This window comes from Onychomys torridus, chromosome 20, assembly GCF_903995425.1.
Source record: "Onychomys torridus chromosome 20, mOncTor1.1, whole genome shotgun sequence".
In the NCBI taxonomy this organism is placed as follows: Eukaryota; Metazoa; Chordata; class Mammalia; order Rodentia; family Cricetidae; genus Onychomys; species Onychomys torridus.
The window spans coordinates 2,395,543-2,421,718 of NC_050462.1; the positions used below are offsets into that span (position 1 = coordinate 2,395,543).

Genomic DNA, 26,176 nt, shown 5'->3' on the forward strand with positions numbered 1-26,176 from the left:
CAGACACACACACACAGACACACACACACTCTTCTTTAAAAGCCTAGGGCTATGCTACCTGGTTTGTGCAAAGATAAAGAGTGGGGAGACTCTTCGGCACCACTGGAAGGGACTCTGAATCCACTTTCAAGCAAACTTGTAAGCACATAATTCTGCTGTTACATCCAGACACTGGGGAATGCTTCCGTGTGCAAACAAGAAGACATGAACAAGGATGTTCATAGATGCAGTGCTTATCATAATAAGAGAGAGAGAAAACAAGCTGTCTGTCTCCAGACAGATGGATAAATATATTGTGGTATGTTCGTTTAATGGAAAGCCAAGAAGCGATGGAAATAAATCAACTAGATTTGCATGGTTATTATATGGCTTAATTAATGGATATTGTGCAAAACAACAACAAAAAAGCAAGTTGCAGAAGGATTTGTGCAGGATGTTAATGTTTATGTAAAAGAGCTTACATGGTGTTAGCAATATAAGAACAGGACAAAGTCTAAATCCCAGACAGGTGAGATCTAGGAGAGTCTTCTCAGCAAGCCAGAGATGATGATGGAATCCATGGTGTTCCCGGGACCTTTGCTTGTCCTGATATGCATTGTTTCTTCTCTTTGGTTGGATGATGAGCAGGTAGGTCATCACTGTGTTCATGTGTGCTGTGTGTGCCTAAAATAATTAATCACCAGTAAAAGTTATCTCCATAGCCAGCACTTTCCACAGCACATTCAGAAGGCCAGCCCCAGGTTAATAACCATTACTTAAGAAGTGGTTCAAGAAAGTTGAGGAACACTCTCTTAAAGAAAATTAAACAGACTTAAAAAAATCTGAGGGGCTGGAAAGATGGCTCTGCAGCTAAAAGAGTCACTACTCTTTCAGAGGATGCAGTCAGTCCCCAGCATCACATGGTGTCTCACGGCCACCTGTAATTCCAATCCAGAGGGCCTGATGCCCTCCTCTGGCCTCCAAGGGCATCAGGCACACATATGGTACACATACATATATACCAGCAAAACACATGTACATAAGATAAAAATAAGTAAATCTGGAAACCATTCTCAGTGCTTTTAGCATCCTAAATTTTTTTTATAAATTTCAAATAGCAGGTTATCCATGGCTGGAGAGATGGCTCAGTGGTTAAGAGCACTGGCTGCACTTCCAGAGGACCCAGGTTCAATTCTCAGCACCTATATAGCTGTTTACAACCATCTGTAACTCCAATTCCTGGGTGCCTAGCACCCTCTTCTGTCCTCTGTGGTGCTGTACACATGGTACACAGGCAAACATACAAGCAAAATACCCATAAAATAAAAATGAATAAAGTACTTTTAAAGAGAGCAGATGTCATCAAATCCCAGCTACCTGCTCCCTAATTTTGTAGATAAAGTTGTATGGAAAAGAGCTACATACATCTTTTATGGCTGCTGCAGTGGTAGTTAAGTAACTACAACAGAGTTCCACAAGCCTTAAAATATTTACTACTTGGCCCTGTATAATGCATCTTGAGAAGCTGGTGCTACCGAAAATGCACCTGGGATTGTAAGTCTAGAACTTCCCCTGACTCCTCAGAAACCAAGTCATCTATTTGTGAAAAGTGATAAAGCACACACCATGAGTTCTTTCTACAATGCCCTGGAAGGCAGTTCTGCATTTATCTTTGCATCTCCAGCACCCAGCACAGCACCTGCCTGTACTTAGTACTCCCTGTGCACCTCCATGACTTGATTGAAATCTGAAAAGCATTTATGGTGAGGATTAATAGGATGGATGGCTCATGAGCTACAACAGAGGCAGGAGGCCTTGGTTTGGATAAGATGGGAGTCTGAAATTCTCCCCCAGGTAACAAGCTGAGGATAATCACAGAGCTCATGAGGTCAATACTCAAGCACTTCTCCTCCTGTGACTCCACCAATCCCTGGATAGTGCCTTCCTCAAATGGCCCCGTACAACAGGACTGCATCTGTCTAGCGGGAAGGGAGAAAGTGGAGAGCAGAGAAGGTCTCAGAGATGACACACATCATCTCCTGTTGGCCAGCACTTTGTCAGAGAACCCACACATACCTGCAAGGGAGCCTGGTAAATGTAGCCTTGATCTGAGCATCCATGTGCCCAGCTGAAAATTTGAGTTCTAAAACAATTCATGGAGATAAAAAAAAAAAAGGGGGGGGGGGGGTTCCTGGAGGACACCAAACTGTGTCTGCAAAGGAGGTGGTTAAGAGCTCGCTCCTGAGTAGGGGACCACACACTTTCCCAGGAGGTAGACCTTATTTTCTGCTATTTAAAAAAAAAAAAAAAATAACCATGGTGCCAGAGCAGAAGATCTATAGCTCTCCTTCATCATTTTCTGCTCAAAATAATATGACAACAAATTCAGATAGAGACAGGTCTCTCACCCTCCTGGGTGTTTGCAGCCCTTGCTTTTGAGATAAATCTTTGTAAGAATATTTGAAGAGACCCAGAATTTCCATCTTTGGGGCAGGTAATGACAGTGGGTTTTGTTGCTAGGTGAACATCAAATTCTAAAGAGAAGGCTTTCGGGCCCCTTAATACTCCTCCTATGGCAGAAAGGATGGGCAGAGTGGAGGACACGAAGTCCCTTGCTGGCTTTCCCTTCTCTGAGGCAGTCTAATGAACAGTCCTATGTTGTGCCTTTGGCAGTAACGTTAAACTGCAAGTGGATGCAATTCCTGCACTTTCAAGCATTGCATGTTCCAGTGGCTGCAATGATACCCTTTTTCTCGTTCTTAGAAATGTGCAGAGATCTTGGTATGACTTGCTTCAGCACAAAGAGCCATTGAATTGTTAATCTTTCTGCCACTCAGAAAGTGGAAAAGGGAATCAATTTCGGGACTTGAGGCCTGTGAAAGGACAGACGATGTGTTAAGGGGGGAGCTGTGGGCCACATGCCAGGCAGGCCTAGTCTTCTGGTATACCGTTTCAGGACTCATTTCCAAAAACACCATTTGACTGTCACACTCACAGGACCCTGTAATGGGAAGTGCTTCGTGTATACGTACTTCATCACTATACAGCAGGCTTTCTCAGCCTCAGCACCACTGACATTTGAAGCTGCATAATTCTCTGTTGTTTCGGGGGGGGGGGGGGCAGCCTTCCTGTGTGTCAGAGGCTGTTTAACAGCAGCTGCGTCCCTGTCCTAGGGATGCCAGCAGCACCTTCCTGATGTGAAAACCAAGTGTCTCTAGATCCCACCTGACAGTCCCTGGAGGCTGACATCACCCACTAGTCCTCCCAAACCTGAGTGTGTCCACAAAGTGACTTAGAAGAAAGACAGGATCCTATTCCTGGATCCCTCTGTGGCTCATACAAATAGGTCCACACTCTTGTCCTCTAGTTTCCTGACCTGAGGAGAGCTCAGAGCTTAACTGAGGAAGCTCTCTCTTGGACACCAGGGGCTCTGCAAGTTAGAAGCTGCTGCATGGGTCTTGTCTCCAGAATAGGGACCAGGAAAGGCAAGATAAATTGGGAGAAGATTTGAATGGGGAGCTGGCCATGCATACAGGGAAAAACAGTAGGGAAATGGGTGACTGGAGTGGGGATATGTCTTCTTGGCTGGCAAGAAAGAAAATACAAAGTGGCTTGGAGATGGGGACTCTCCTATAGAGAAGGTGCAGGAAAACCTTCAACCTATAGACTGTACTTGGGGATCCTCATAGCTTTGACACTCACCCCAGTACCCGGCATTTGAAGAGTCTGAGCAAACATGGGAGGCAATTGATGACATGGAGAGACGGTAGAGTGAGGTAGCAAAATCAGGGCCCAGCCCCAGCCTGCCTGGATTAAAATCTCAGCTCTTCTATGACAGTGTTGCCTCCCTGAGCTGTAACAAAAAAAAATTTTGTAGGATTAAAGAAAAGAGCATATCAGATTATAAATCTATATGTGAATAAATATATGTGTGTATGAATGAATATTTTATGTCTACATATATATGCATTCACATGTATGAAGTATGTGTTTGGGTAAATACTACATATATGTTTGGTCTTATTTGAGAAGCAGTGAAGTGTTTTGGTACAGCGCCTAAGGCAGCACCTGGACTGTGCCTGGTGCAGTGTGTAATGCACAGTGGGTGCTTGGTAGCAATAAAGGCTCTAGAGTTCACTGTGTCAGAAGTAAGAACAGCTCTACTCAAGCCTGACCTTTAAAAAGAAATATGGTTGGGTTGAAATGGAGCAACAAGGAGTCAGGTGACTTGGGCACCACGGCCAACTCCTTCCTGTCTGTTTCCTTGTGAAATGAGGATACTAAAACCTGCTTTGGGGGCTCCTGTTATGGTGACAAGATGTGAGGAAGAATGAACTGCATCAGGCTGCAGGCTTCCTACCAGCCCTGTTGCTTACAAGCTGTGTGAGCCTTGGAGGTAATGCAGAGCCTGAGTACCTCAGTTTCCCTCTGTAAACTGAGGGTAACAGCCTTCAATTTGAAGGTCACTTTGAAGATTAATTGAGGTGGTTAGGACATGTGAAATGTTTAGTAAATCAAGTGTTATGTATGAATGCCCATAATATAGTTAATATAAGTTGTAGGATGTCAGGGAAGTGGTTTGTAAGTGCACCGCATTCCACTGATTATCATTCTCATCATTTTCTTCTAGGACAACTTGTTGACCAATGGCTTAGGGAAACCATTTCGTAACCCAAATTACCGTTGGTGGAGTTCTAGGCAGCTTGGGCTACATCCTGTCGTATGCATCCTCAGTCAAATACCTCAGCCTGCATCCTGCAGTTACAGACTTCCAGTACTTTCCCTGTGAGCAGGAGAATGTGGTTTTCCCTTATCGGATATCTCTGCCCCCAGGCAGGCCCCTGGCTGCCGCCTGCAAGAGGAGCTGTACTCTTGTCCAGATGGCCTGCCTGATGGTGGGGCCACATATGAATGAGAATAGGGTACACAGATGGCAGGATGAAAGAGACCCAGGAGCAGAGCAGTCTGTCAGAGAGCCCAGGACAGGAGAGGCTCTACCGGGACTGTACCCCGAGGGACCTGGCTCCAGAACACTTAGAAGAGGCCTTGGTAGTTAGGAAAGACCTCCCTAGAGTTAAGAGGACTGAGTGGTTGGAAAGTGGAGATGGTTGAGCTAAACCCCTGGAGAGAGCCTGAGGCTAATAGTAACGATGTTGGGTAGTCCATCATCACCCTCTGCTGAGTGGTCCAGGGTGTTTTCTCTTTAAATCTCATTACAGACCTTGACATTGGATAGTGCATTATCCTGAAGATGGAGAAACTGAGGCTTACAGAGTTTGTTACCCGTTGAGTCTCATAGGAGCTAAAGAGAATGGGGACATGAGCGCTGGTCTTGGGCACAGTGGCTTTGGTGTCAGACACTGGCATGGTTTGAATGTAAAGTGTCCCCCATAGGCTCACCTGTCTGCATACTTTGTCCCAGCTAATGGTGCAGTAGAGCCTTTAGGAGCTGGGGCTTAGCCCACCAGGTCCCTACTCAAAGAATGGGAAAAGCATTTTAGTGGTGGTGGTGGTGGTGGTGGTGGTGGTGGTGGTGGTGGTGGTAATTACAAGACACAATCGATCGGTTGAGTAGGCACGTAGGCGTGCTTGGTGAACAATAAGCACACAGTAAAGGGGGGCTTCTTATTACTGACTGTGACTATGTGGGCTGTTGCCATAAAGATCCCAGAGTCAAGGTGTGAGGAATCCCTGCAGAAGCCACGCTCTTATCCAAAACAGTCCCCAGTTAGCGGGCAGCCTCTCAGAGAGCCTAGTGAGGCAGACGCTGGAGTCAAGCTGCTGGAGTCACTGCCACTCCTGTGCATCAACTCTGTGGTTGTGAGCAAGGGCTATACTGGGTCCATCTGTGTGTAAGAAAACTCAAGGACCATGAGTGCCTATGGGTTGGTTTATTTGTTGAAGTCTCGGTCCATAGCTTAAAAGTCTGGAGGTGTGGGACCTTTAAGAAGTGGAGCAGGACAAGAAGTCATTGGACGTGCATTCCTCAGAAGGAATGAATGTAGGTCTCACAGGACCCTGGTGAGTCTTCATGGGGATTTTTATAAAAGAGTAAATTGGGCCCTCCTACTCTTTGGCTTCCTGTCTTGCCATATAATCCTTCTCACACACACACACAAGTTCCCACCACAGTGCCATCTGCCATGATGTGTCCTGGAAGCCTGGCCCTCAACAGAGGTTGACCTGGGAAGAGAATTCTTGTAGTGGGTAGCCATCCCAGCATTGGCCTGGAAGTTCCAACCCCCACTGAGGCTTTGGTAATGGTCACGCCCACAAGGCAGGGCTGAGGGAGGAAGCAGAAGACCCAGGAGAAGTCTCTCTTGGTTCTGGGACGCTGGACGCAGGAGGTTGACGGAGCAGAGTTCTCCAGAGAACACCGCCGGACTGCGCCATACCTTTGCCAGACCCTACAACCTATCCCTTCATTTGTAAGTTACCCCCCAAAATAAACCTCCCTTTTAACTACGTGGAGTGGCCTTGATAATTTCACCAGTATCTAGCACCCAACGTGGGGCAAATTCTCGAAGAATTGAACTCTTGGAAGCAAGGCATATAGCTCAGTGGCAGATGCTTGCCTAGCATTCAGGACGCCCTGGGCTCAGTTCCTGGTAGTGCATAAAAACAGATGTGGTGACAAACACCTGTGATATCAGCACCACAGAGAGAATAACAGAAGCGTCAGCATTGCAGGGTCATCTCTGCTATACTGCAAGTTCAAGGTCAGCCTGGGCTATCTGAGCCTGTCTCAAAATAATGATAAAGTCTTGGACTTTGAGCCTCCAGGGCTGTAAGCTAAATAAATGTCTTTTCTTTAGAAGTACTCAGCTTCTGAATTTTGTTATAGTGCTAGAAAGATAGATGAATGCAATAAGTAAATTAAGCTACCGTATGTTACATTTTTCTTATCTGTAAAATGGATTAAAGATAATAAAGCCTGCAAACAAGCTGGTATTTGTAAAAAGTTTAAAATATATTTGGTATGAAGTACTATATCCATACTTGATAAATCAGTAAAACATTCAAAGCAATACAATGTGCCCGTTTTATATATAAGAAAACTAAAGATGACTGACCCCATTGGCAAGGACAGAGCTGGGCAGGCTGGTTTCTAAGCCTGCGTTTCCAGGACCCACTTATCAGTAAGACAGTGCGTGCAAACTTCCAGGGCCCTTCTAGCACCGGCAGGCTCGAGATCAGTCCCTGGACTGGAGAAATAGAAAGACACAAACCTCAGCACCCTAAGGGACTCTGCTTTTCTTCACTTGCTGTACTGTCCCAGGAACTGTCTCTTCATCCAGCACTGACTCTCTCTCACCTCCTTCATCACAATTTGCTTGCAAAAACCCTGATGGCACCAGGTGGTAGCCTTCTGGGAGCATGGCATTCCCTCTGGGGCAAGGATTGCCTCTATTCCTTGATTGCCGTGGCATTTGTTAGACACGATGTCTAATTTGAACTTAGAAGACTGTCACTGCAGTGTTCTGTGTACTTGGCACCTGGATCTGCTTCTTCCACAGGGTATTCTTTGAAGTCCCACTTGGCTTTGTAATGTATATTCGTACAGTATATGTACAGGAGTGTGTACCTGTTTGCTTGTGTGTGTGCAGGAGCAAATGTGCATGTGTGCCTGTGTATGGAGGCCAGAGGTCAGCCTCAGGTGCTGTTCCTCAGGAACATTTCCCCTTGTTCTCTGAAACAGAGTCTCTCACTGAGGCTCATCAACTCAGCAAGGTTGGCTGGCTCCGGTTTCCACCCCACTCCCCAGCTCTGGCATCAGTGTGCCACCATGCCAGGCTTTGGATGTGAGTGCTAAGATGCGACCCAGACCCCTGTGCTCTTGTGGCAACCACTTCACCAACTGAGCTAGCTCCCCAGCTCCGTAATTCTGTGTTCTCTGCATGATGCTCTTCTAAGCACCTCCTGAGGGTCACCTCATTTGACAGCCAACATCCTGGAAGGAAGGTGTTACTACAAAGCTCGTGTTACAGATGAGAAAACCAGACGGACAAACAGTAAAGCCACTGGCCCTGATATCACATAGCCACTGAGTGCCAGAGCTGGACCTGCGCCCAGTGAAAGACACAGCAGAGTTCAAGCTCAGCACTTCCAAGCTAGCATGGAAGTTGATCAACATATAAGGGTGTCTGGACATTGCCAGCTGGCATTTGTCACTCAGGAGGCATTGAGAGGTGAGCAGAATGTGTTAGCTGCTCACCCACATGCACCCTGATTACAGAGAATAAGAAGTGCAGTCTCTCTCTCCCCGCACTCAGGCCCTGAAGCCCAAAGTCTCTGTGAAACACCTTTCTGAGGTCATGTCTGAAGAGTTGGAAGATACTGCACCAGTTTCTTGGGACTTGGGCACTTGAGAAATCAGAGAAATTGACCACCTCAGTAGCTGACCTCTTACTTAAATTGATGGGGGGTTTTATGGCATCCTTGAAAGCCACTCAAAAGGAAAACCACAAAGTTAGTTACCTGGGGAGTCCCAGGGGGACACGCTGAATATATTCCTGCATAAATAAGTCATGCACAGAGAAAGGCAGACTTATTTGCTTGGGCCACAGGAGCCCTGTTGGTTTGCAGCTCAGAGCTTCTGCAGGGACTCTCCAGGAATGAATGGAGCTGAGGCCCTGTCCTGGGGAATGCTGAAGGGATGGTTTCCCAGAGTTCAGTTCTCTGGCAAACTGGGTTGAATGGGAAGCCATGTTTCACACTTCGTTGGAAAATGGGTTTTACCTGCTTTAGTTTGCTTGCTTGACTTGACTCAGAAACTGAAACCACTGTTTGCTCTGTCTGTGGGGGAAACCAGGACCACTGCTCTGTGTCTGCTGGCTGCTTGGTAAAGAGGTGTTTCCTGCGGCTGTGCTCAAGAATGAATGGTGCCCGGTGTGGTGGCACATGTCTGTAATCCCAGCACTCAAGAGACTCAGAAGGATTGCAAGTTCCAGGCCAGTGTGCACTTCATAACGAGACCCTGGTGATGGGGCAGGGATGGGGGACACTCTGCAATGGAGCAAAGGATAGTCTCTTCAATATGTGGTATTGCCCAAACTGAATATCCACATGCAGAAGAATGGAATTTGACCCTCATCGTGTACTATATACAAAAATTAACTCAGAATGGGCTCAAGACCTAAAACTGTAAAACACAGAGGGAAAACTCCATGACATTGGTTTTGGTAATAATTTTTGGATATGACTCCAAACACACAGGCAACAAAATCCAAAGTAGACAAATGGAATTGCATCAAATTTCAAAGTCTCTGCACAGCAAAGGAAACAACAGTAAAGAGCCGGCCAACTGAATAGAGCGTGAAAGACACACAGCATGTGGTGCTCACACAGAGCAGAACATGTCTGCAAACACATCAGACATGGAGGGAGCAGCCAGAGTGTGTAATAAACTCAACTCAGTAGCAACAAGACAAATAACTCAGTCTGAAAATGAGCAAAGGACCTGAAGAGACATTTCTCAGAAGAAGACAAAGAAATGGTCAGTAAGTGTATTTTTAAATGCCAGCCATCACTACCCATTAGGGGACTTCACATTAAAATGACAATAACATCTCACAACAAAATGATGGAAAATACAATTCCACCTGATAGAATAGCTATGGTCGAAAAGAAAAGGGAATTGGTGTGCACTGTTGGTGGGAACGTGTAAATGCAGCCATTGTGGAAAACATGGAGCTTGTAAATGTAAGGTAAAACTACCACAGAATCCAGCAGTCTTACTACTGGACACATAAAGGAAGTCAGTAGTCACAGAGCTCGTTCATATCACCAGGTTAGGTTGAAGCATCATTTACATAATTAAGAAATGGAGTCAACCTAACTGCCCATCAGCAGGTGAATGGATAAAGAAAATGTGGGGGGTGTGTGTGTGTGTGTGTGTGTGTGTGTGTGTTTGTGTGTGTGTAAAACAGAACACTAGTCAGCCTTTCAAAAGGAAGTTCTGTCATCACAACAGAAGTGGACCTGGAATACACTATGGTTTTTTGTTCATCTGTTTATTGGGTTTTTGCTTTTTTTTTTTTTTTTTTTTTTTTTTTTTGGTGGGGGGTTCTCTGTGTGGCTTTGGAACCTGTCCTGGAACTCTCTTTCTGTAGCCCAAGCTGGCCTCGAACTCACAGAGATCCACCTGTCTCTGCCTCCCAAGTGCTGGGATTAAAGGCGTCTGCCACCACTGCCCAGCCTGGAGTACACTATGTTAAGGGAGATAAGCTGAGCATAAAAAGACAGATAAATGATGTGTGACCTCACAGACACATGGAACCTGAAAATGTTGCTCTCCAAGAAGCAGAGAGTGGAGTGTGGTGAGCAAAAGATAACGATGTGAGGGTCGAGAGATATGTGTGAGTTGAAGGATACAAATTTTCAATTAGACAGGAGGAAATAAATTCAGATTTGCTATGAAACATGGGAAATATAATTTATAACCTTGTGTTACATACTTGAAAATTGCTAAGCGAGTAGATTTGGGGCTGCAGACATAGCTCGGGTGGTGGATTGCTTGTCTAGCATGCATGAGGAGGTAAAAAAGAATAGCTCTGCACTGCTCTCACCAGAGACCATGCTTAGCATGTAAGGCAACACATTAATTGTCTTAATTTGGCCAGTCTACAGTGTGCACATATTTCAAAGTATCATATTACACATTATAAATGTGTTTAATTTTTAGCAGTCAGTTAAGGTGAAGTATTCATTTTTAAACAAAGACTACATGGATGGTGCACACCTGTCCCCTATCAGTTCTTGCTATTTGCATTCAACTCTGTTTTGCCTACAGCAGAGACCAAGATGGGTGTGGTCCTGTCCCTGCGCTTAGACATGCTGGCAGGAAAAAAACAAAACAAAAACTAGGAGCTGGCAACGTGACTCAGCGGGTGGGGCACTTGCTAAGAAGGTTGATGGTCTAAACTGGATCTGAGCCTCATATAGTGCAAGGAGAGATCTCACTCCCAAAGTGATTCTCTGAGCTCGACACGGGCACTGTGTATGTGCACGTGTACATACACACAAGAACGTAAGAGAGAGAAACATATTAGTCAATTAATTAAATGATATTTAATTTTTTTTTAAAGAAAACTAGTCACTAATTGTGAAGATGCTGCCAAGGGGACAAAGGCTGTGAGGTGAGTGTGTTGACAGGAGAAGAGCACACCTGTCTTCACACTCATCTGGTCTGCTGGGAGGCCTCCTCAGCTATGGTCAAGCTTACTCTTGGAGGACAAGGAGGAGCCAGCCCTGCAAAGAACCTCAAGGAAGGCTTTCCAAGGGGAAGAAACAGGGACATGGTCCTTGGGTGTGTGCCAAGAGCCAAATTGTATCCTTAATATACTAGAAGGCTTTAGAAGGAACCAAGAGGCCCTGCCTGTGCTGACACTCACTCCGACTCTGGGTGAGAAGTGGCACGGGGTAGGGAGAATGGAATCATGAAGACTGTTGGGTTCCTACACTATTCCACCTGGAAGTGTGCACGGGGACCCATGGAGAACCATGAGGGTGGGAAAGGGGATGGATTTGGGGTTCGGGTTCAATGTAACAGCTGTTAGGTTGGATGCGTGTGTGAGACCAGATTCTAGTTTCAGCACCTGGGTGAGCAGCAAAGTCAATGGCTGAGATGGGCAGCTAGGGGGAAGTTTAGAGGGTAGGAACAGAGATGTTCATACTTTGGAGATGCTGAATTTAGAGATCCAACAGTCCATCCCCAATAGAAGTTAAATGTATGGTGTGTTCCAGGGCCCTCTGACCCCCAGCAGGTGGGGGTTAGGTCACCCCTGACACCTGCCAGCTTGTCCTTTAGTACCTGTGTCTCTGGTAAATTCTTTTGCCTTGGTCTCCTCATTGTTGGAGTAGGCTAAACATAGTGCTTAGCTCTGGGGCTCACCATGATGACAGTACAGGTTAACACACAGAAAGAGCTTAGATCTCCACAGTAAGTACTCGGAAAACGTCAGCTTCCTGTAATGACGATTATCATCATTTAGCTGCAGGGATTTCCCTGCCATTTGTCTCTTCCTAGTTAAAATCAAAGACCTCAGGAGCTGGTAAATACTGTGGTGTTCTTAGAATTATCTGTTTACAAGCTTTTGAGTTCTGCGAACTCAGCCTCTGCCTCCCTCCTCTGGAGCTCCTTGGCATGGGGTTTAACACACAGTGGGCACTGGTCATCCTTGCCCAGGCCCAGGGAAAGGGAGAAAACCATGTATCTGAATGAGACAGGAAGTACTGAGGCTACCAGAAGGCTTAGAGACAGACAAGCAAGAAGAAATGACTAGGTGGGCTTTTCTGTGATGATGATCGCTCATATCTGTTCCCAGATGGGCACTCCTTTGTAATTTTAATGTTTTTATTAGTGTGTGTTAATCATATATATTGGGTTTCATCAAGACATTTTAATACATGTGTTTATTTTATCATATTCCCCACTCTGTCACTGGTTTTGTGCCCCCCCACTCTTACTGATTCCCGCCTCTTTCCAAATAATCCTCCTGTTTCCATGTTTTTGTGCTTTTAATAACTAGCATTATTTACAGGAACATGGGTGCATTACCAGTGGCTACATTAACATGGAAACCATTAACTACATAAAAGTCCTCAGGTGGTGGGGGGTCATCATGAAGCCCTCCTCCCTCCGTGAAATGGTGACAGGCCCAGGCTTGTAGAGATCTTCAACAGGTGACCACAGATGTCAAGAGTTCAACAGCCATGCCATGCCACAAAATCAGCCTTCCACAGCACTCCCTGCCTTCCTTCCACATCCTTTCCCCAGGATGGGAGCCACGTGATTTCACAAAGCAGCCTCTTACGGCTAGGAAAGCATAAGCAGAAGAAAAGTTGTCCATGCAATGGATCAAGTTGAGTGCCGGAGATTTGCACACACACACACACACACACACACACACACACACACGCACGCACGCACATACATAACACACACACACACACACATGCGCACACACACAATACACATATACACACATGCACATATATAACACACATACACACACACACACACACACACACACACACACACACACGATCCTGGTACTTTAGAATAACACACAGATGTCACACTTACTCCGCCTGGAAGCCTCTGTGATCTGCACCCTAGGGTCTTGCCCTGCTACTCTGGTGTCACAAGCTTCCTTGAGTGATTTTGGGGACCGTTAGTCCCTGCCACCACACTAAACGTGGAGGATCCTGAGTTTCTCTGCATATTTAGCTCTGCCCTTCTCCAGAAGAAAAAAAGAGGAAACCCAGTTAAATTTCTATCTTCGACAAACAATAGCTAAAGCTCTGACATGAAGATGCCCTGTGACTGTTGATTTAGCGTTTGTAGTTGCCTAATCTGGCAACTCTAGCCGAGTTCAAAGCCCACATGCACTGGACCAAGAAGCCATAAAGCACAGTCCCATTCTGTGACCAAAAGTCTAGGATGCTGATGCCATGTTTGAAACGAGGCCCTGGGTTCCTCCATCATCTCCCCACACCCTAGGGTCTCTGTGGCCTCACCCCACTTCCCTCAGCTACTGGCACACTTCGCCCAAAGGTTAATGCCCCAGAAACACTGACCTCTGTGGGGGCCTGACGGTGTTTCATCTGGACCCTTGCTCCTGCTGGCCCTGCACAAAGGACTTGTGCCTCCATCCTCTCCTGTCCCCATCCTACAGCCACAGCACAGGGGGCACCTTCCTAGGAAGCATAAGCGCCCCTAGTGGGTGTGTAGTGCAGAGAGGTTTACAGTCCCATAACATATTTCACTTAGAAGTAATGTCTCTGAACCCTCAATACTTTGTATTAGATACACTGAATTATGTCCTCTCCCTCAGACTTTGGGCTTCCAGAGCAGGGATGGTGATGTGACACCTAGAGAGAGCGTGACCCAAATGCGCACTCCATGAATGCTTAGTGACTTGATGGAATGATTGTCAGTTCACTGGGAGAAGATAGTAACATCCTTTGCACGTGGAGCCTGTATCACTGTCTCTCATCTGCTCCCTTCCCCCTTCCCCGTCCACGCCTTTCTCCCTGAACTCGCTTGCTGAAGCACCTTGCCACCTCTCATTTCGTCTGACAAGTGCTCTGGCTTGTTCTATTTCCAATGGAAGGACTCCATCCTGTGTTCCATTCAACTCTCACTTCTCAATGCCTGTCACTGGAATGGACACAGACAAATGCCTGCTCAGAAGTCACAGCCTGGTGTGAGGGGTCAGAAAAGTGAGCAAGCAAACAGTAGATGCTATGCTTGGGTGACAGGTGGCACGGTAGATCCAAAGACTGGCTCTCCACACACACTACTCCAGTTCAAATCCAGACTCTGTCACTTGCAGGAAGGTTCCTTATCCCTGTTTCCCGGAGGTTAAAGATCCTCATAGGAATTATGCCTTCTACTGTGTGGGAACTCAGCGAACCAATTCTCCTAAGATGTTTAGCCGAGGACCTAACCTATACAAACACTCCATAAATATTTGCATAGCGATTCTTAGCTGAGCCGCTACTGGCGCACTGATGAGGGACCAGACCCAGCTGCAGTGAGGACAGAGGGTTAAGAGCCACCAGGAGGCAGTTCTTAAATGGGAGCCTGGAAGAGGCAATTTGCAGGAAAAGCAAAGGAGGAACTCGGTGGAGCTTGCTGGGAGGTTTGCCCTCAGGGACCAGACCCTGGGAAAAGCGGCTGCACCCACGTGACCATCTCTCCCTCCCTCAGGGCGGACGACTGCTTTTGCGCTTCTCGGAAGCTGGACGCAGTGGCCATAGAAGCCAAGTTCAAGCAGGATTTGGGCTTCCGTATGCTGAACTGTGGGCGGACCGACCTGGTGAAGCAGGCAGTGTCTCTGCTGGGGCCCGACGGGATCAACACCATGAGCGAACAGGTACCAATCAGGAGGCACCTCACCTCCTCAGTGCTGGGACTGGGCATGACACCAGCTCCCTCTGCTGATGATAATAATAATAATAATAATAATAATAATAATAATAATAATAATAATAATAATGCCCCTCCCCCTTTTTTCCTCTTTTTTTTTTTTTAATGTTTTGGGTTTTTTTAATCTTATAAGAATATACTTTTCCATCTTTACGGAAATCTCACATGATCGTTGCAGCTGAAATAAAAGAGTAAAAAATAGACCTGTTCCAGAAAGGGAATAACATCATTAGCTTGACCACCGTTTGTACTTAGGACTCTGCAGCCTTTAAGTCTCTACTGGCATGTGGAAGTCAGTTCTCTACCAGTCTGCTATTGACACAAGACAGAACTTAGCCATCTGCTGTCCTCTTAGGTTTAAGAGACACCAAAATCAGTCTGGGGACCCTAGGGCATCACCCAGACATGACAGTGCCCAGCAGATCCTGAAACTGGTACACGAGAGGCATCCACAAGGCACAAAGGCACCTTGGAAAGGTAGTGGTGTCACAGGTAGAGAAAACAGCCTTTCTCAGTGTGAACCCCAGTGTAGAGGTACAAGGACAGGGGGCTGTTTCTCCCACAGGCAGGTCTTGCGAAGGGTTCCATGAAGAGAACAGACGGAACTATTTAATACCAGCTAATCATTTTCTTGAACAACATCAAGGATCCCTAACACACAATCATAGGGATCTTTTGTTTAAAACCAGGGGTTTATTACATCTTTTTTTTCAGTGCTTTATATTTCAGATACCTTATGATGTTATTGGATATTCTTTTGTAAGTTGCTTTTAGTATCTGTATAAAATGATTACAGTGTTTATTCATTAACCATCTTTCCAATGTCAGATATTTAAAGTGTTTATGAATAATGTTGACCTAAACATACTTATACAAATCTTTGTTCCGATCTCTATTTACCTGGGGAAATGTTTCTTTAAAATGGAAGTGTTGTCTCAAATGCACCAGGCTTTTCTAAGTTCTCAGACTTCATTCCCCCACCCTACCCCGCCGCCCAGGAACCTGACTAGTCTTTGCACACCCTCTAATTACATATGAATTCCCTGTTAATCTGCTTTCCTTTGTTTGCTTTTTATCGCCATTATTACTGTTTTCTTGTTTACTTAGAGGAATTTCTTCTCTATTAGGCAAAAAGTCCTTTAATGTAACAAATGCATCTCAGTTTGTCATTGACTTTGGGATTTTGCTTATAGTGTTTTCAATTGCACGGTACCAATGCTAGAGTAATTTTCATGTGTGACGTTTTTCATTGTAGTTATGCCTAGAAATTTTAACTTTTGCTAGCTATGTCTAGTGAAACTAAAGGTTACATTGGTGTGAGATAAGGCTGTAGCATGAACATTTCCCCGAACAACTGCCTTCACAACACTGTTGGTGGAACCTCCGTCCCCTCTTCTGTTGATTGTGGGGCTCAGTTTGTGATGAGCAGGAGTCAGCAGGGAAGGCTTTCCTAAGGGCTACTCTGCTTCAGTTGACTGGTGCTTGTAAAGGGTGCTTTGGGAGCAGATGTCAGTGGGGGCTGCCACACGCTCAAAGTTGTCCAGTTACCCTTAACTCTGTCTGACCCAAGGCCCACATTGAACAACAAGACACTTTGTCATATTGTGAAGGACTGTATTCATTATAATTAAATAGCTTAGGGTTGATATTGCAGGATCCAGAAAGTTCTTGTGAGCCCCGTCCCCCCCACTGCAATCAGCCGCTTGTTTTAAAGACACACTTAGGTCTGCTGTACCATGAAATTCAGGAAAACCCTCCAACTTAAGCAAAGATAGGTGCTGAAGGGTGATGTCAATCCCCTTCACTCCTCCACAGTAGTTTCCAGAATGTGGTGATGTCAATCCCCTTCACTCCTCCACTGTAGTTTCCAGAATGCGAGTCATAGGCTCCACACTTACTCTTCTGTCCTGCCCGGGTCTGAATGCACCCACCAATAAGACGTTCCATGTGCTTGTCGACTGACCATGGCCACCTTGTAAATGTCTCCATCTCTGGTTTTAACCACCGCAGGGCATGACCCCCTTGATGTACGCCTGCGTCCGTGGGGACGAGGCGATGGTGCAGATGCTGCTGGATGCCGGAGCTGACCTGAATGTGGAGGTGAGGGTACAGAGGGCTACAGGCCTTGCCAGCCCAGACTTTCCCTCCCCAGTCACCCTCACACATTACTCTTCAACCCTTTCAGTGACTGCAGCCCTGGTGCAATCATCTGGCAGACTGTGTCCTACCTGAGGCCCCAGTCAAAGCCCCAAGTAGCGGCCCCTGTGTGTGCTTCATTTGAAACAATAGCTCTAGCTACAGGGAGCTCTGGCTTATGTTGACTGAGCAGCAGCTCCTAGCTCCTGACTCATCCTTTCTGGGATGAGGCAGAAAACTCTCATGTTCCAGCCCTTTCCCGATGCCTGACACATGCTGGCCTGACTCCCAGAGCTGAGATAGGTCCTCACATTCTCTATCCTCCCCCACCCCCAGGCCCACTGACTCACTTTGTTGGATAAATTGTCTCAAAGCTGCTGGGATATAGTACAGTAGGCTGGAAATGGAGGCTCCCCTCCCTGAAGGCTTTAGAATCTGACAGGCTTAGGTTCAAGTTCTGACCTGTTTCGAAGCTGAAGCAGTGGTGTGGCTTATGAGATGGAGAAGGATGATGCACACGTTGTTGGGAAGAGTTGGTACCTAGCAGAGGTACCCAGCTGTGGTTTGTACCTCGCAGAGGCACCAACCACATTGGAGACTCCAAACCACACCAAGACTCAAAATAAGTGGATCCTCGCTTTCTTCTTTGCTGCCTGAAGGCCTGCTCGGCCAGCACTTGACGGTTGCAGATGTCAGGGAGATTGGCATGCCACAGCCATCAATCAGCGACTCTAGGAAACCTTTTTGCTTCAAAATTAGGTGTCCTTCAGTGTTGCCCTGTGCTTTTTTTTTTTTTTTATTATTGGTGAGTTTTATGTTCATCCAAGGAAATCAGACAGTAAACATACCTCTGAATCCAAACCCATTTTGGATCTTAACAAGTTTTAAGTGATATACGAGTTGTCTGCCCTACTGTGGGTCTCCAAGCATCACAGACCCCATCAAGGTCCTCAGCTAGAGGTGTTCTTTGAACCAGACCCTCCTATGGGGTTCGCTCAGTGCCTTTGTCTACTGTAAGGACACTCAGGCCAAGGTTACATGCCCCAGGAACGCTGGGGAGAACACCATGTGTGGTGTTAATATCACAAGTCCCCAGTTGTCGGCTTCTGAACATTGTCCCAGCTTTGTATATTCAAGGCCTTTCTCCATCCTGAAACCCAGTCTCTCATTACTTCTTCTTAGTATGTTCAGGGCAAGTTTTTTGCCTGTGTTTCCAGTTAGATGAGGGCTCTTTTCAACTAAGAAGCCAAGGTGATCTGTGAGCAGAGTGGCAGGGACATTCTCTCTCAAATGAATGACTGTCTTCTCTACTGTGAAAGCATAAAGCAGACCTACCCTCACCCAACCCCTTTGAGGATCTGAAATATAGCTAGCATGCTAGAGATGTTTCAGGCTACCTCCCTTCCTGTACCACCATCCTCCTTAAGCAGAAAGAGGGAAAGAGATGGGCAGAGAAGCTGGTTCACAGGAGCCACTTTTCTAAAGCATCTCTAGGAGTGAACAAACACTAAGGCTTTTCAGGGGGACAGTGATGACACAGAGAATACAGGCTCAAAAACCTTTCCCTGCCCCCATTGATAACATCCCCAAAACACAGTCCTCCAATGGCCTGCTTCCAGAAGGCTGCTTCAACATCTCTACCAAGACACTCAAGCAAGACCAGCGCCCAGTTCTAGCAAGAGGTTGCTTGGAGCCTTCAACAGGGGAAATCACTACCCAGCGTCACCACCATTTCCCAAGGCACCTGCCAGGATGTCTCTTTGGTACTCTCCTAGTCTGTGTGCCTGGCCACAGATAGGCTAGAATCTGCAAACCTAAATATTGTGAAGGTCACATTTTTAAAAATAACTTCAATTTGTTTATAGGTTGTCAGTACTCCTCATAAATATCCATCCGTCCACCCCGAGACCCGCCATTGGACGGCTCTGACTTTTGCTGTGTTGCATGGACATATTCCTGTAGTTCAGGTATTAACGTATTTCCCTATCCACATCTGACCGTGAACTGTGACCTCCTCCATGATGCAAATCTAAATCTCTCCCAGCATGCATATCTCCCTGAGTTATTCATATTGGTTAATTGCAACTCAATGTAGCATATCCCTATTTTATAATGTAATTATCATACTTAAGCGTCTATTTGGCCAAGCATTAACCAATATGAAAGCATTGCATACCCACAGGCAGCCTCACACACAGAGTGACAGACCTGTGGAGTTCTTCCTGGTTGCTCTGAGGTGAGACTTCAGCTGTTATTTTTGTGGACTTGCTCCTTTTACTTTTCTTCACATGACCGTGAGACTCGGCCGGAGTCAGTACCTAGAGGGACTTTTCCCTTAGGTGTGACCCTAGTGTTCTGTAGATGTCAGTGGTTTCCAACCAGTGGGAAGAAGCATCCAGATCAATAAGGGTGTGTTTGAAAAATGTGCTGGTGTGAGTCTTGACTCTTGAGAATTGGAGGCGGGGGAGGGGGGTTTCTACAGTAGATTCCGTGTCTTCTGAAACAGCTCTAAATGTGGTGGCATGCCTGTGTCTGCGATCCTGGGAGTATTATTCTCACTGTGTTAGACTTGATGTAGCCTCAGTCTTAACTTGGTCTTTACTTCATTGGAAGAGGGAGCTTGGCATCTAAGTCCAGGACCTCTCGATCCCCATAGTGAGTGCAGAGACAGCGAGAACATGCCTCTTTGATGTGGCCCACACATCTGAATTCTGTGCACCAGGGAGGAGAGTGGCAGGGACTGCTCAGCAGTGTTGGCATTTCACAGGAACCTTTGATGTTTCCTGGCTATGGCAATCCTCATGACAGACCCATAGTGGCGTTTCAGAGGCTGAGTATGATGTAGTACCCTTAGCGTTGGCTTCTGCTTATAGAATATCAAACTCAGCCCCTTTTTGGCAGAGGGGAATCTAAGAAAGAAGGGGGTTGATAGCATCTGGAGAACAGAGACAGAATCCCTTAATGGACAATGGGATCCTCAGCCAATCATTCAGGAAAGGGGACAGCTGAAAGCCAGACAGAACCTCCTGGTAGTCAGGCTGCATCCTGGCAGCAGGTGCAGTCACGGGATGTGCTCTCAGGTAGCAAGAGGCAGGTAGTAAAGATGGCGGCTTCTCCCCCGTGTTACATGCTGCATGCAGTCAGCACCTTCACCGAGAGTGGTGATCGGGCACAGTCAGCGCCTCAGCCTCCTCTAAAAAGCTCGCAAATCTCAGCAAAGGCACAGAATGAAGGCAGGAGAAGCAAATTTTCTGCAGCTTTTGCTACATTACCAGATCTCACTGGCCAGAGAACTAAACACCTCCCCTGTCCTCAGAGCCATCCAGGGGTGTCTGGGAGGGATTCTCAGCCTGGCTGGCAGAGCATGTTCCCAGGGTTGGTCATAACTCTTGAGCACCTGTTGCTGAAAGGGACCACTTCAGTTGCCCTCTGAGGCTTACGACACAGACCAACCATAGAGACTTCCAGCATTTGGATGCTTCTATCTCAGTGCTTCCAGAAACCTTAATATACCTAAAGATGCCCTGGGGAGCTTGTTAAAATACAGACTAGTTCAGTCTGTCCAGGCCGGGGCCAGAGAGGCAGCCCTTCTAGCAAACTGAATAACATGTCCTTGTGCATGGACCATGCTCTGGGTAGTCTGGGGTTCTAAAAGATGAGAGAGGCTTCTTTTCTTAGGTAAAGTTGCCTCCAGTCCAGTGCACAAGGTCACCAACCTGGGGGAGGGGGACACTAGTGCCTGACCGATGTCAATGGTACACTGACACCTCCCCACAAATCACACCCTTCCGTGTCTCAGTGGCCACTCTTCCCCTGCAGCTCCTCCTGGACGCTGGAGCCAAGGTGGAAGGCTCAGTGGAGCACTGTGAGGAAAACTACTCAGAAACTCCCCTCCAGCTCGCCGCAGCTGTTGGTAAGTCACTGGTTCGAACCCAGCCCCGGTGTCTCCGATGTGGCCTTTGATGTACCTGTGACTGGCTTTTGTTTTCTTCTTTTACGAAACCCCCTTCTCTGGGCTTGCAGGGAATTTTGAGCTGGTTAGTTTGCTGTTGGAGCGTGGTGCGGATCCCCTGATAGGAACCATGTACAGGAATGGAATTTCTACAACCCCCCAGGGTGACATGAACTCTTTCAGCCAGGCCGCAGCCCATGGACACAGGTAGGCTAGGATGGGCCAAGGCCACCAGGTCCCAAGTGATGCTTGTTAAAAATGCAGATTCCCAGGCCTCCCCCAGACCCATTCTCTCTTTGGATGTGGGGCTCAGGGGTTAGTGGAAGTTGGGGTAGCCCAGGCTCAGGCCTGACCAGAGCACCCTCACTCACAGCTTTCTGCTACGAGTCAATGTCCTGCACTGTACGTGCGTACAGACTGCCATGTTCTATTCACGCTCAGCCAGCTGTAACCACAGAGCTATGTGACTTTCTTGGCCAGTATGGGTCAGAGTACATCGCATCAGCTGCCATGATCTGAGAAGAATTCACATGACAGAGTTCTTCATGTTGGCCCCTGTCTTCTCTAGGTTTCTTCCAGAAGCCCTATCAGATTTTACTGCACATTGCCCAAAGAGAGCAAATTCACCAGACTAATTCTCTAAAAGGCAGAGTTCCAGAACTTTCTGGGTATTACTCAGCCTCAAGATGTCCTCCGGGAAACATGGCCAGTCATACCCCACCATCTCCTTCATCCCCAAAGCCTATCATCCGTGAAGCCACCATCTGGAAATTGTCCTCTCATCCCTGGTCCTGAGTGAGCAGCTTCCTAATCCCCACTGTGCCCCTGTCCCAGCACAGCCACCTCCATCTCTGAGTGTCTTCCTCTCTGGGTTTATGATTGACAGGAATGTGTTCCGCAAACTGCTCGCTCAGCCAGAGAAGGAGAAGAGCGATATCCTGTCCCTGGAGGAGATTCTGGCTGAGGGGACAGACCTGGCAGAAACAGCCCCGCCCCCCTTGTGTGCCAGCCGCAACAGCAAGGCCAAACTGAGGGCCCTGAGGGAGGCCATGTATCACAGCGCTGAGCATGGCTACGTGGATGTCACAATTGATATCAGGAGTATAGGTCAGTCTGGGCACTATTCACCACTAGACACAGCATGTACACACACACACACACACACACACACACACACACACACACACACACACATCAAGGGGTCCCAGGGAGCTTTTCCTTCACTTGTGAGAACATTTCCAGGCCAAGACACCCACACTGTTCCCACAGACAGCAGCACCCTGCCTGCCCTGAGGCCCCACCCTGGATCACCTTGTCCTGGTTCCCAAACCCTGGACCTTGAATTCACCAGATATGTAAATCACCTGGGGAGTTGGTCTGAATACAGATTGCCAGGCCCTGCACCCAGAGGCTCTGCTTTCGAGGGTCTGGATGGATAAAGGCTGGAATCTGTATATTTAACAGTCACTCCAGGTGGTTCCCAGGGCTTGAGGACTTACTGTATAGAACGCCCAACTCCACTGACACAGACAAATGCCTCCTCACCAGGACTTTTCCTCTGAGCCAACAGGAGCTGTTCAGGAGAGCAGCAGCTCTTTCTGCAGTGAGCTAGCCCAGAGCTGTCTCATTGGTGTGTCTGGCGATCCAGGCTAGCCTAGTATCAATCTAGTGGCAAGGCTAGCCACTAGATTGCCTGGCAAGGAACAGTGAGACATGGAAATGAGTCCCTATCATGGCAGGCTGAAAAACAAATCAAAGCCACTGGATCACTGTTCTGGCAGGTGGACCGTTTAGTACATAGGAAATGTATGCTGTTGCCCTGAGGGTCTGTTTTGCGTGGTTAAGTTTGGAGGCTCAGAACAACCTACCTGTTCATTATGAAGCAGGCAAGGCATATTCTCCCTCCTCACCCCTCACTGCATGTTACAGCAGTCATCTGCTAGGAGACCTTGTTAAAGGAAAGAAACATGATGAGGTGCTGCAGGTGGCAATGTCTCACACAGGGGACCAGCAATGGTCCCCTTCCCATTGATTCAGATGTGACAGGAGATGGTCAATTCTCGCCATTCTATGCCCTCATCTGAGCATAGTTACGTCGTCCAATTCTGAAACTCCCTCTGCCCCGGAGTTTTCCCTCCCCACTGAGCAGAAGGAAGACAGTGGACTCAGAGGCGTAGGTGCATAAGAATTAGTAATTAAAAGACTCTCCACAGTGACTGGTACTGTAACATGCACCCTTCAACAGTCTGAGGAGCATGTACAAGCAGCAGAATTTCCTCTCCCGCAAGTCTTGCCTCTGCTCTCTGAAGGCTGGTCCCTTGGATTCATAGCTTGGTAACGTCCTAGATAAAGGCCAACTTCCAGATAAAAACATTCCTGTTCCTTGATTGTTGTCTGCCCTCCCCTCACTGCCCTCCCCTCCCACCTGGCCCGATGCCTTTCCCCCATGCAGGCGTCCCGTGGACTCTGCACACGTGGCTGGAGTCACTGCGGATCGCCTTCCAGCAGCACCGCAGACCTCTCGTCCAGTGTTTGCTCAAGGAGTTCAAGACCATCCAGGAAGAAGAGTACACAGAGGAGCTCGTCACCCAAGGCCTGCCCCTGATGTTTGAAATCTTAAAAGCAAGCAAGGTACAAGGGGGTCGGTGGGGGTGAGGGCTTTGTGGTTGCAGGGAGAGTGAGGGTGGAGACTCATAGATCTGGATGGTTCCTTGCTGGGAGCTAATGGTCCTTAAACATCCCTACATCGCCATTACAGGCGGTGAGTGTATCTCAGCTGGCTACAGCCGCTTGTACAATCACTTGTGGGCCAGCTTTTTGGCTGAGCATTTCCTGTATCCCAAGGCACTTATGCACAAGAGCAGGTTAGGGATCTTTGACCCATGGAACTTGCTCTCAAGCCAGAGGATGATACTAACACATGTGCTCTAAAAGCATATAAAGCTAGTTTCCCTGGACCAGGCTAAAAAAATGTAAGATTCAAAAGGGGGTAAGGGAGGGTATCCCCATGGTGCTGGTGCTAACCAGGCCCAAAGGGACGGTGAGAATCAAGTAGGAGGGGGAATGGTGCCATCCCTGGACAACATTCTGCTACAATTTCTGGAAAACTAAGTCTTTTCATGTAGACTGACAGCATGTCCAACATGCAGCCCAAAGGCCACATACATCCCAGGATAACTATGAATGAAGCCCAACATATGTGTAGATGATATCATTTCACAGGATCAAAATGTTAGACACCTCTGATGGGAGGGCCAGTCGGAGGAACTTCATTCTGATTCCTTGGGATTCACCTCTACCAAGGTCTCCATTCCCAGCAAAGGAATGCCATGTCTCTGCGTCTCTTTCTAAACATTAGTCTTGCTCTTGAGGTATTATGAGAATCATTCCATGAAATCTTTGTAGAGTCATCCATTTGGGAATATCATAAAGACACTCCTGCCAGGGGTGTGTAGCCCCCTCTGTGTGTTGATGGGAAGTACTGGCTTTGATGAACTTGCTCCCTGACACCTATTGTCAACAGCCAATGGCCAGGGAACACTGTTAGAAAACACCCCAGCACTGTGACCATGAGAGGGACCAGGGAGGACCAATCTCCCTGAAATTTTCTAGAGAGTTCATACCCTAAGCCACCAAATCACCCAAGTGCCTTGGCTCATATTATACAGTGCTTGAGCATATGTACTCTGGAGCCAAATTACAAGGGTTCAAATCCTGGCTCTCCCACTTACTAGCCTTAGGACCCAGTTAAGCTTCTTAAACCCCCCTCTGCCTCAATTCCCCTGTCTGTAAATGAGTTGATAATCACACAGGCCTCTAGGTGGCTGGGAGTGAAAAGCAGAGAAATGCCCAGTGCCCTTCCACTCTTCCCTGACACAACATAGAAGCTTTCTTAATGGCTTTGAAAAGGCTCACAGAAGGCTCAGGGCCTTCTGTGCTTCCCCAAGGCTCTTGTGCAAACACCAGCTCAGGACAGCCACAGGCACAGCCATTTGTGAATACCTGGGTCACAGTACTGTCTCCTCTCCTCAGGGTGACATTCGCCTTATGAACACTTCTTTCTTTGGTGCCCTGAAATTCACAAAGGGAATTAAGGTGTTTCCCAGACCCATTTGTCTGTGGAACCCTTTCGTAATGAACTTCATTATGTCTCAAGACATAAATGAAGTTTTTTTCAAAGCTTAAAATGATATATGTTTTTTAACTTAAAATATATTTTTAATTTAGTTACAAGCCAGTCACTAAATTAAGCATATTTAGGGCTTAAATCTTATAGTCTTACAAGCACTTCTAGAGGAATCCTAAATTCATCTCCATTCAACAAACAAGGGGAAATTGAAGCGAGGAGATGGGAACTAAGTGGCCCAGGCTCACCCAACTGCTAAGCAGCTAAGTGACTGTGCTGGAGTGCTCACTCTGTCCCAGGGCAGGCTTTGTGGCATTCCAGGAGCCACATGGAGCCTGCAAAGTCTCAGGAGAAACTGGCCTATGAACCACAGTATGTGGGTACTTGTCCTGGGCTAGGCTGACGGGCTGCTCACTGTGAGAGCAAGGGACATGCAGAACTGCCTTCTCTGATGGCAGAGTCAACCCACCAGCCACGCGGTCCACCTGCTTTCAGAGCATCTCAGAGCCCTGGGGCCAGAGCTCCGCTCAGCAACTGTCCTGGTCAGTGCCATCCTCAAGCCAGCCTCTGTGGCCCCTGCTGGCTGTGTGTTGTGTCCGTGCTACTGAGCAAGCCTTAGTATAGTGGGCCTGAGTGAGTTCAAAAAGAGTGGAACCTTCAGGGAACATTATAAAAGCAAAGTCCTTCCCCCTTCCAACTTAAAATAAATGGATAAAAGGCTTTCCCCTGAAATTACCCAGAACCACCTCAGTGAAAGGCACTATTGAGTGCATTACCAGTGTCTGAGTCAAGTGTTTTCTGATCTGCCTGGTTTAACTTTATCCATGCTACAGAGAAATTTTGCCTTTTGCTTTGTGTCTGTTTGTTTGGGTAAACATCACTTTGAAGTATGACATATATGTAGAAAATTCCCCACATTGTAACTGCAGACTCCATTGGATTTCTATCAGATGAAATCAGTCATCACCAGGCCACAAAACACAACACACTTAGCACCCCAAGCTCCCCGGTCTCCCAGGCCACCCAAAAAGCCATCCCTCTCCTGATT

At 47.2% G+C, this 26,176-nt stretch overlaps 1 protein-coding gene across 5 annotated transcripts in view; it reads left to right on the forward strand.

The window, feature by feature from the left end:
* Btbd11 (BTB domain containing 11) overlaps positions 1-26,176 on the forward strand; it is a 269,054-nt gene that overhangs the window by 220,367 nt on the left and 22,511 nt on the right. For 2 of the 5 annotated variants that reach the window (XM_036169682.1, XM_036169686.1), the window contains 7 exons: positions 14,696-14,861; positions 16,925-17,014; positions 18,916-19,017; positions 20,870-20,963; positions 21,074-21,209; positions 21,889-22,109; positions 23,455-23,633. In XM_036169682.1, the coding sequence (XP_036025575.1) occupies positions 14,696-14,861; positions 16,925-17,014; positions 18,916-19,017; positions 20,870-20,963; positions 21,074-21,209; positions 21,889-22,109; positions 23,455-23,633 (988 nt within the window). The remainder of the gene's footprint in view (positions 1-14,695; positions 14,862-16,924; positions 17,015-18,915; positions 19,018-20,869; positions 20,964-21,073; positions 21,210-21,888; positions 22,110-23,454; positions 23,634-26,176) is intronic. The other 3 variants (XM_036169683.1, XM_036169685.1, XM_036169684.1) reach the window with 3 other exon arrangements.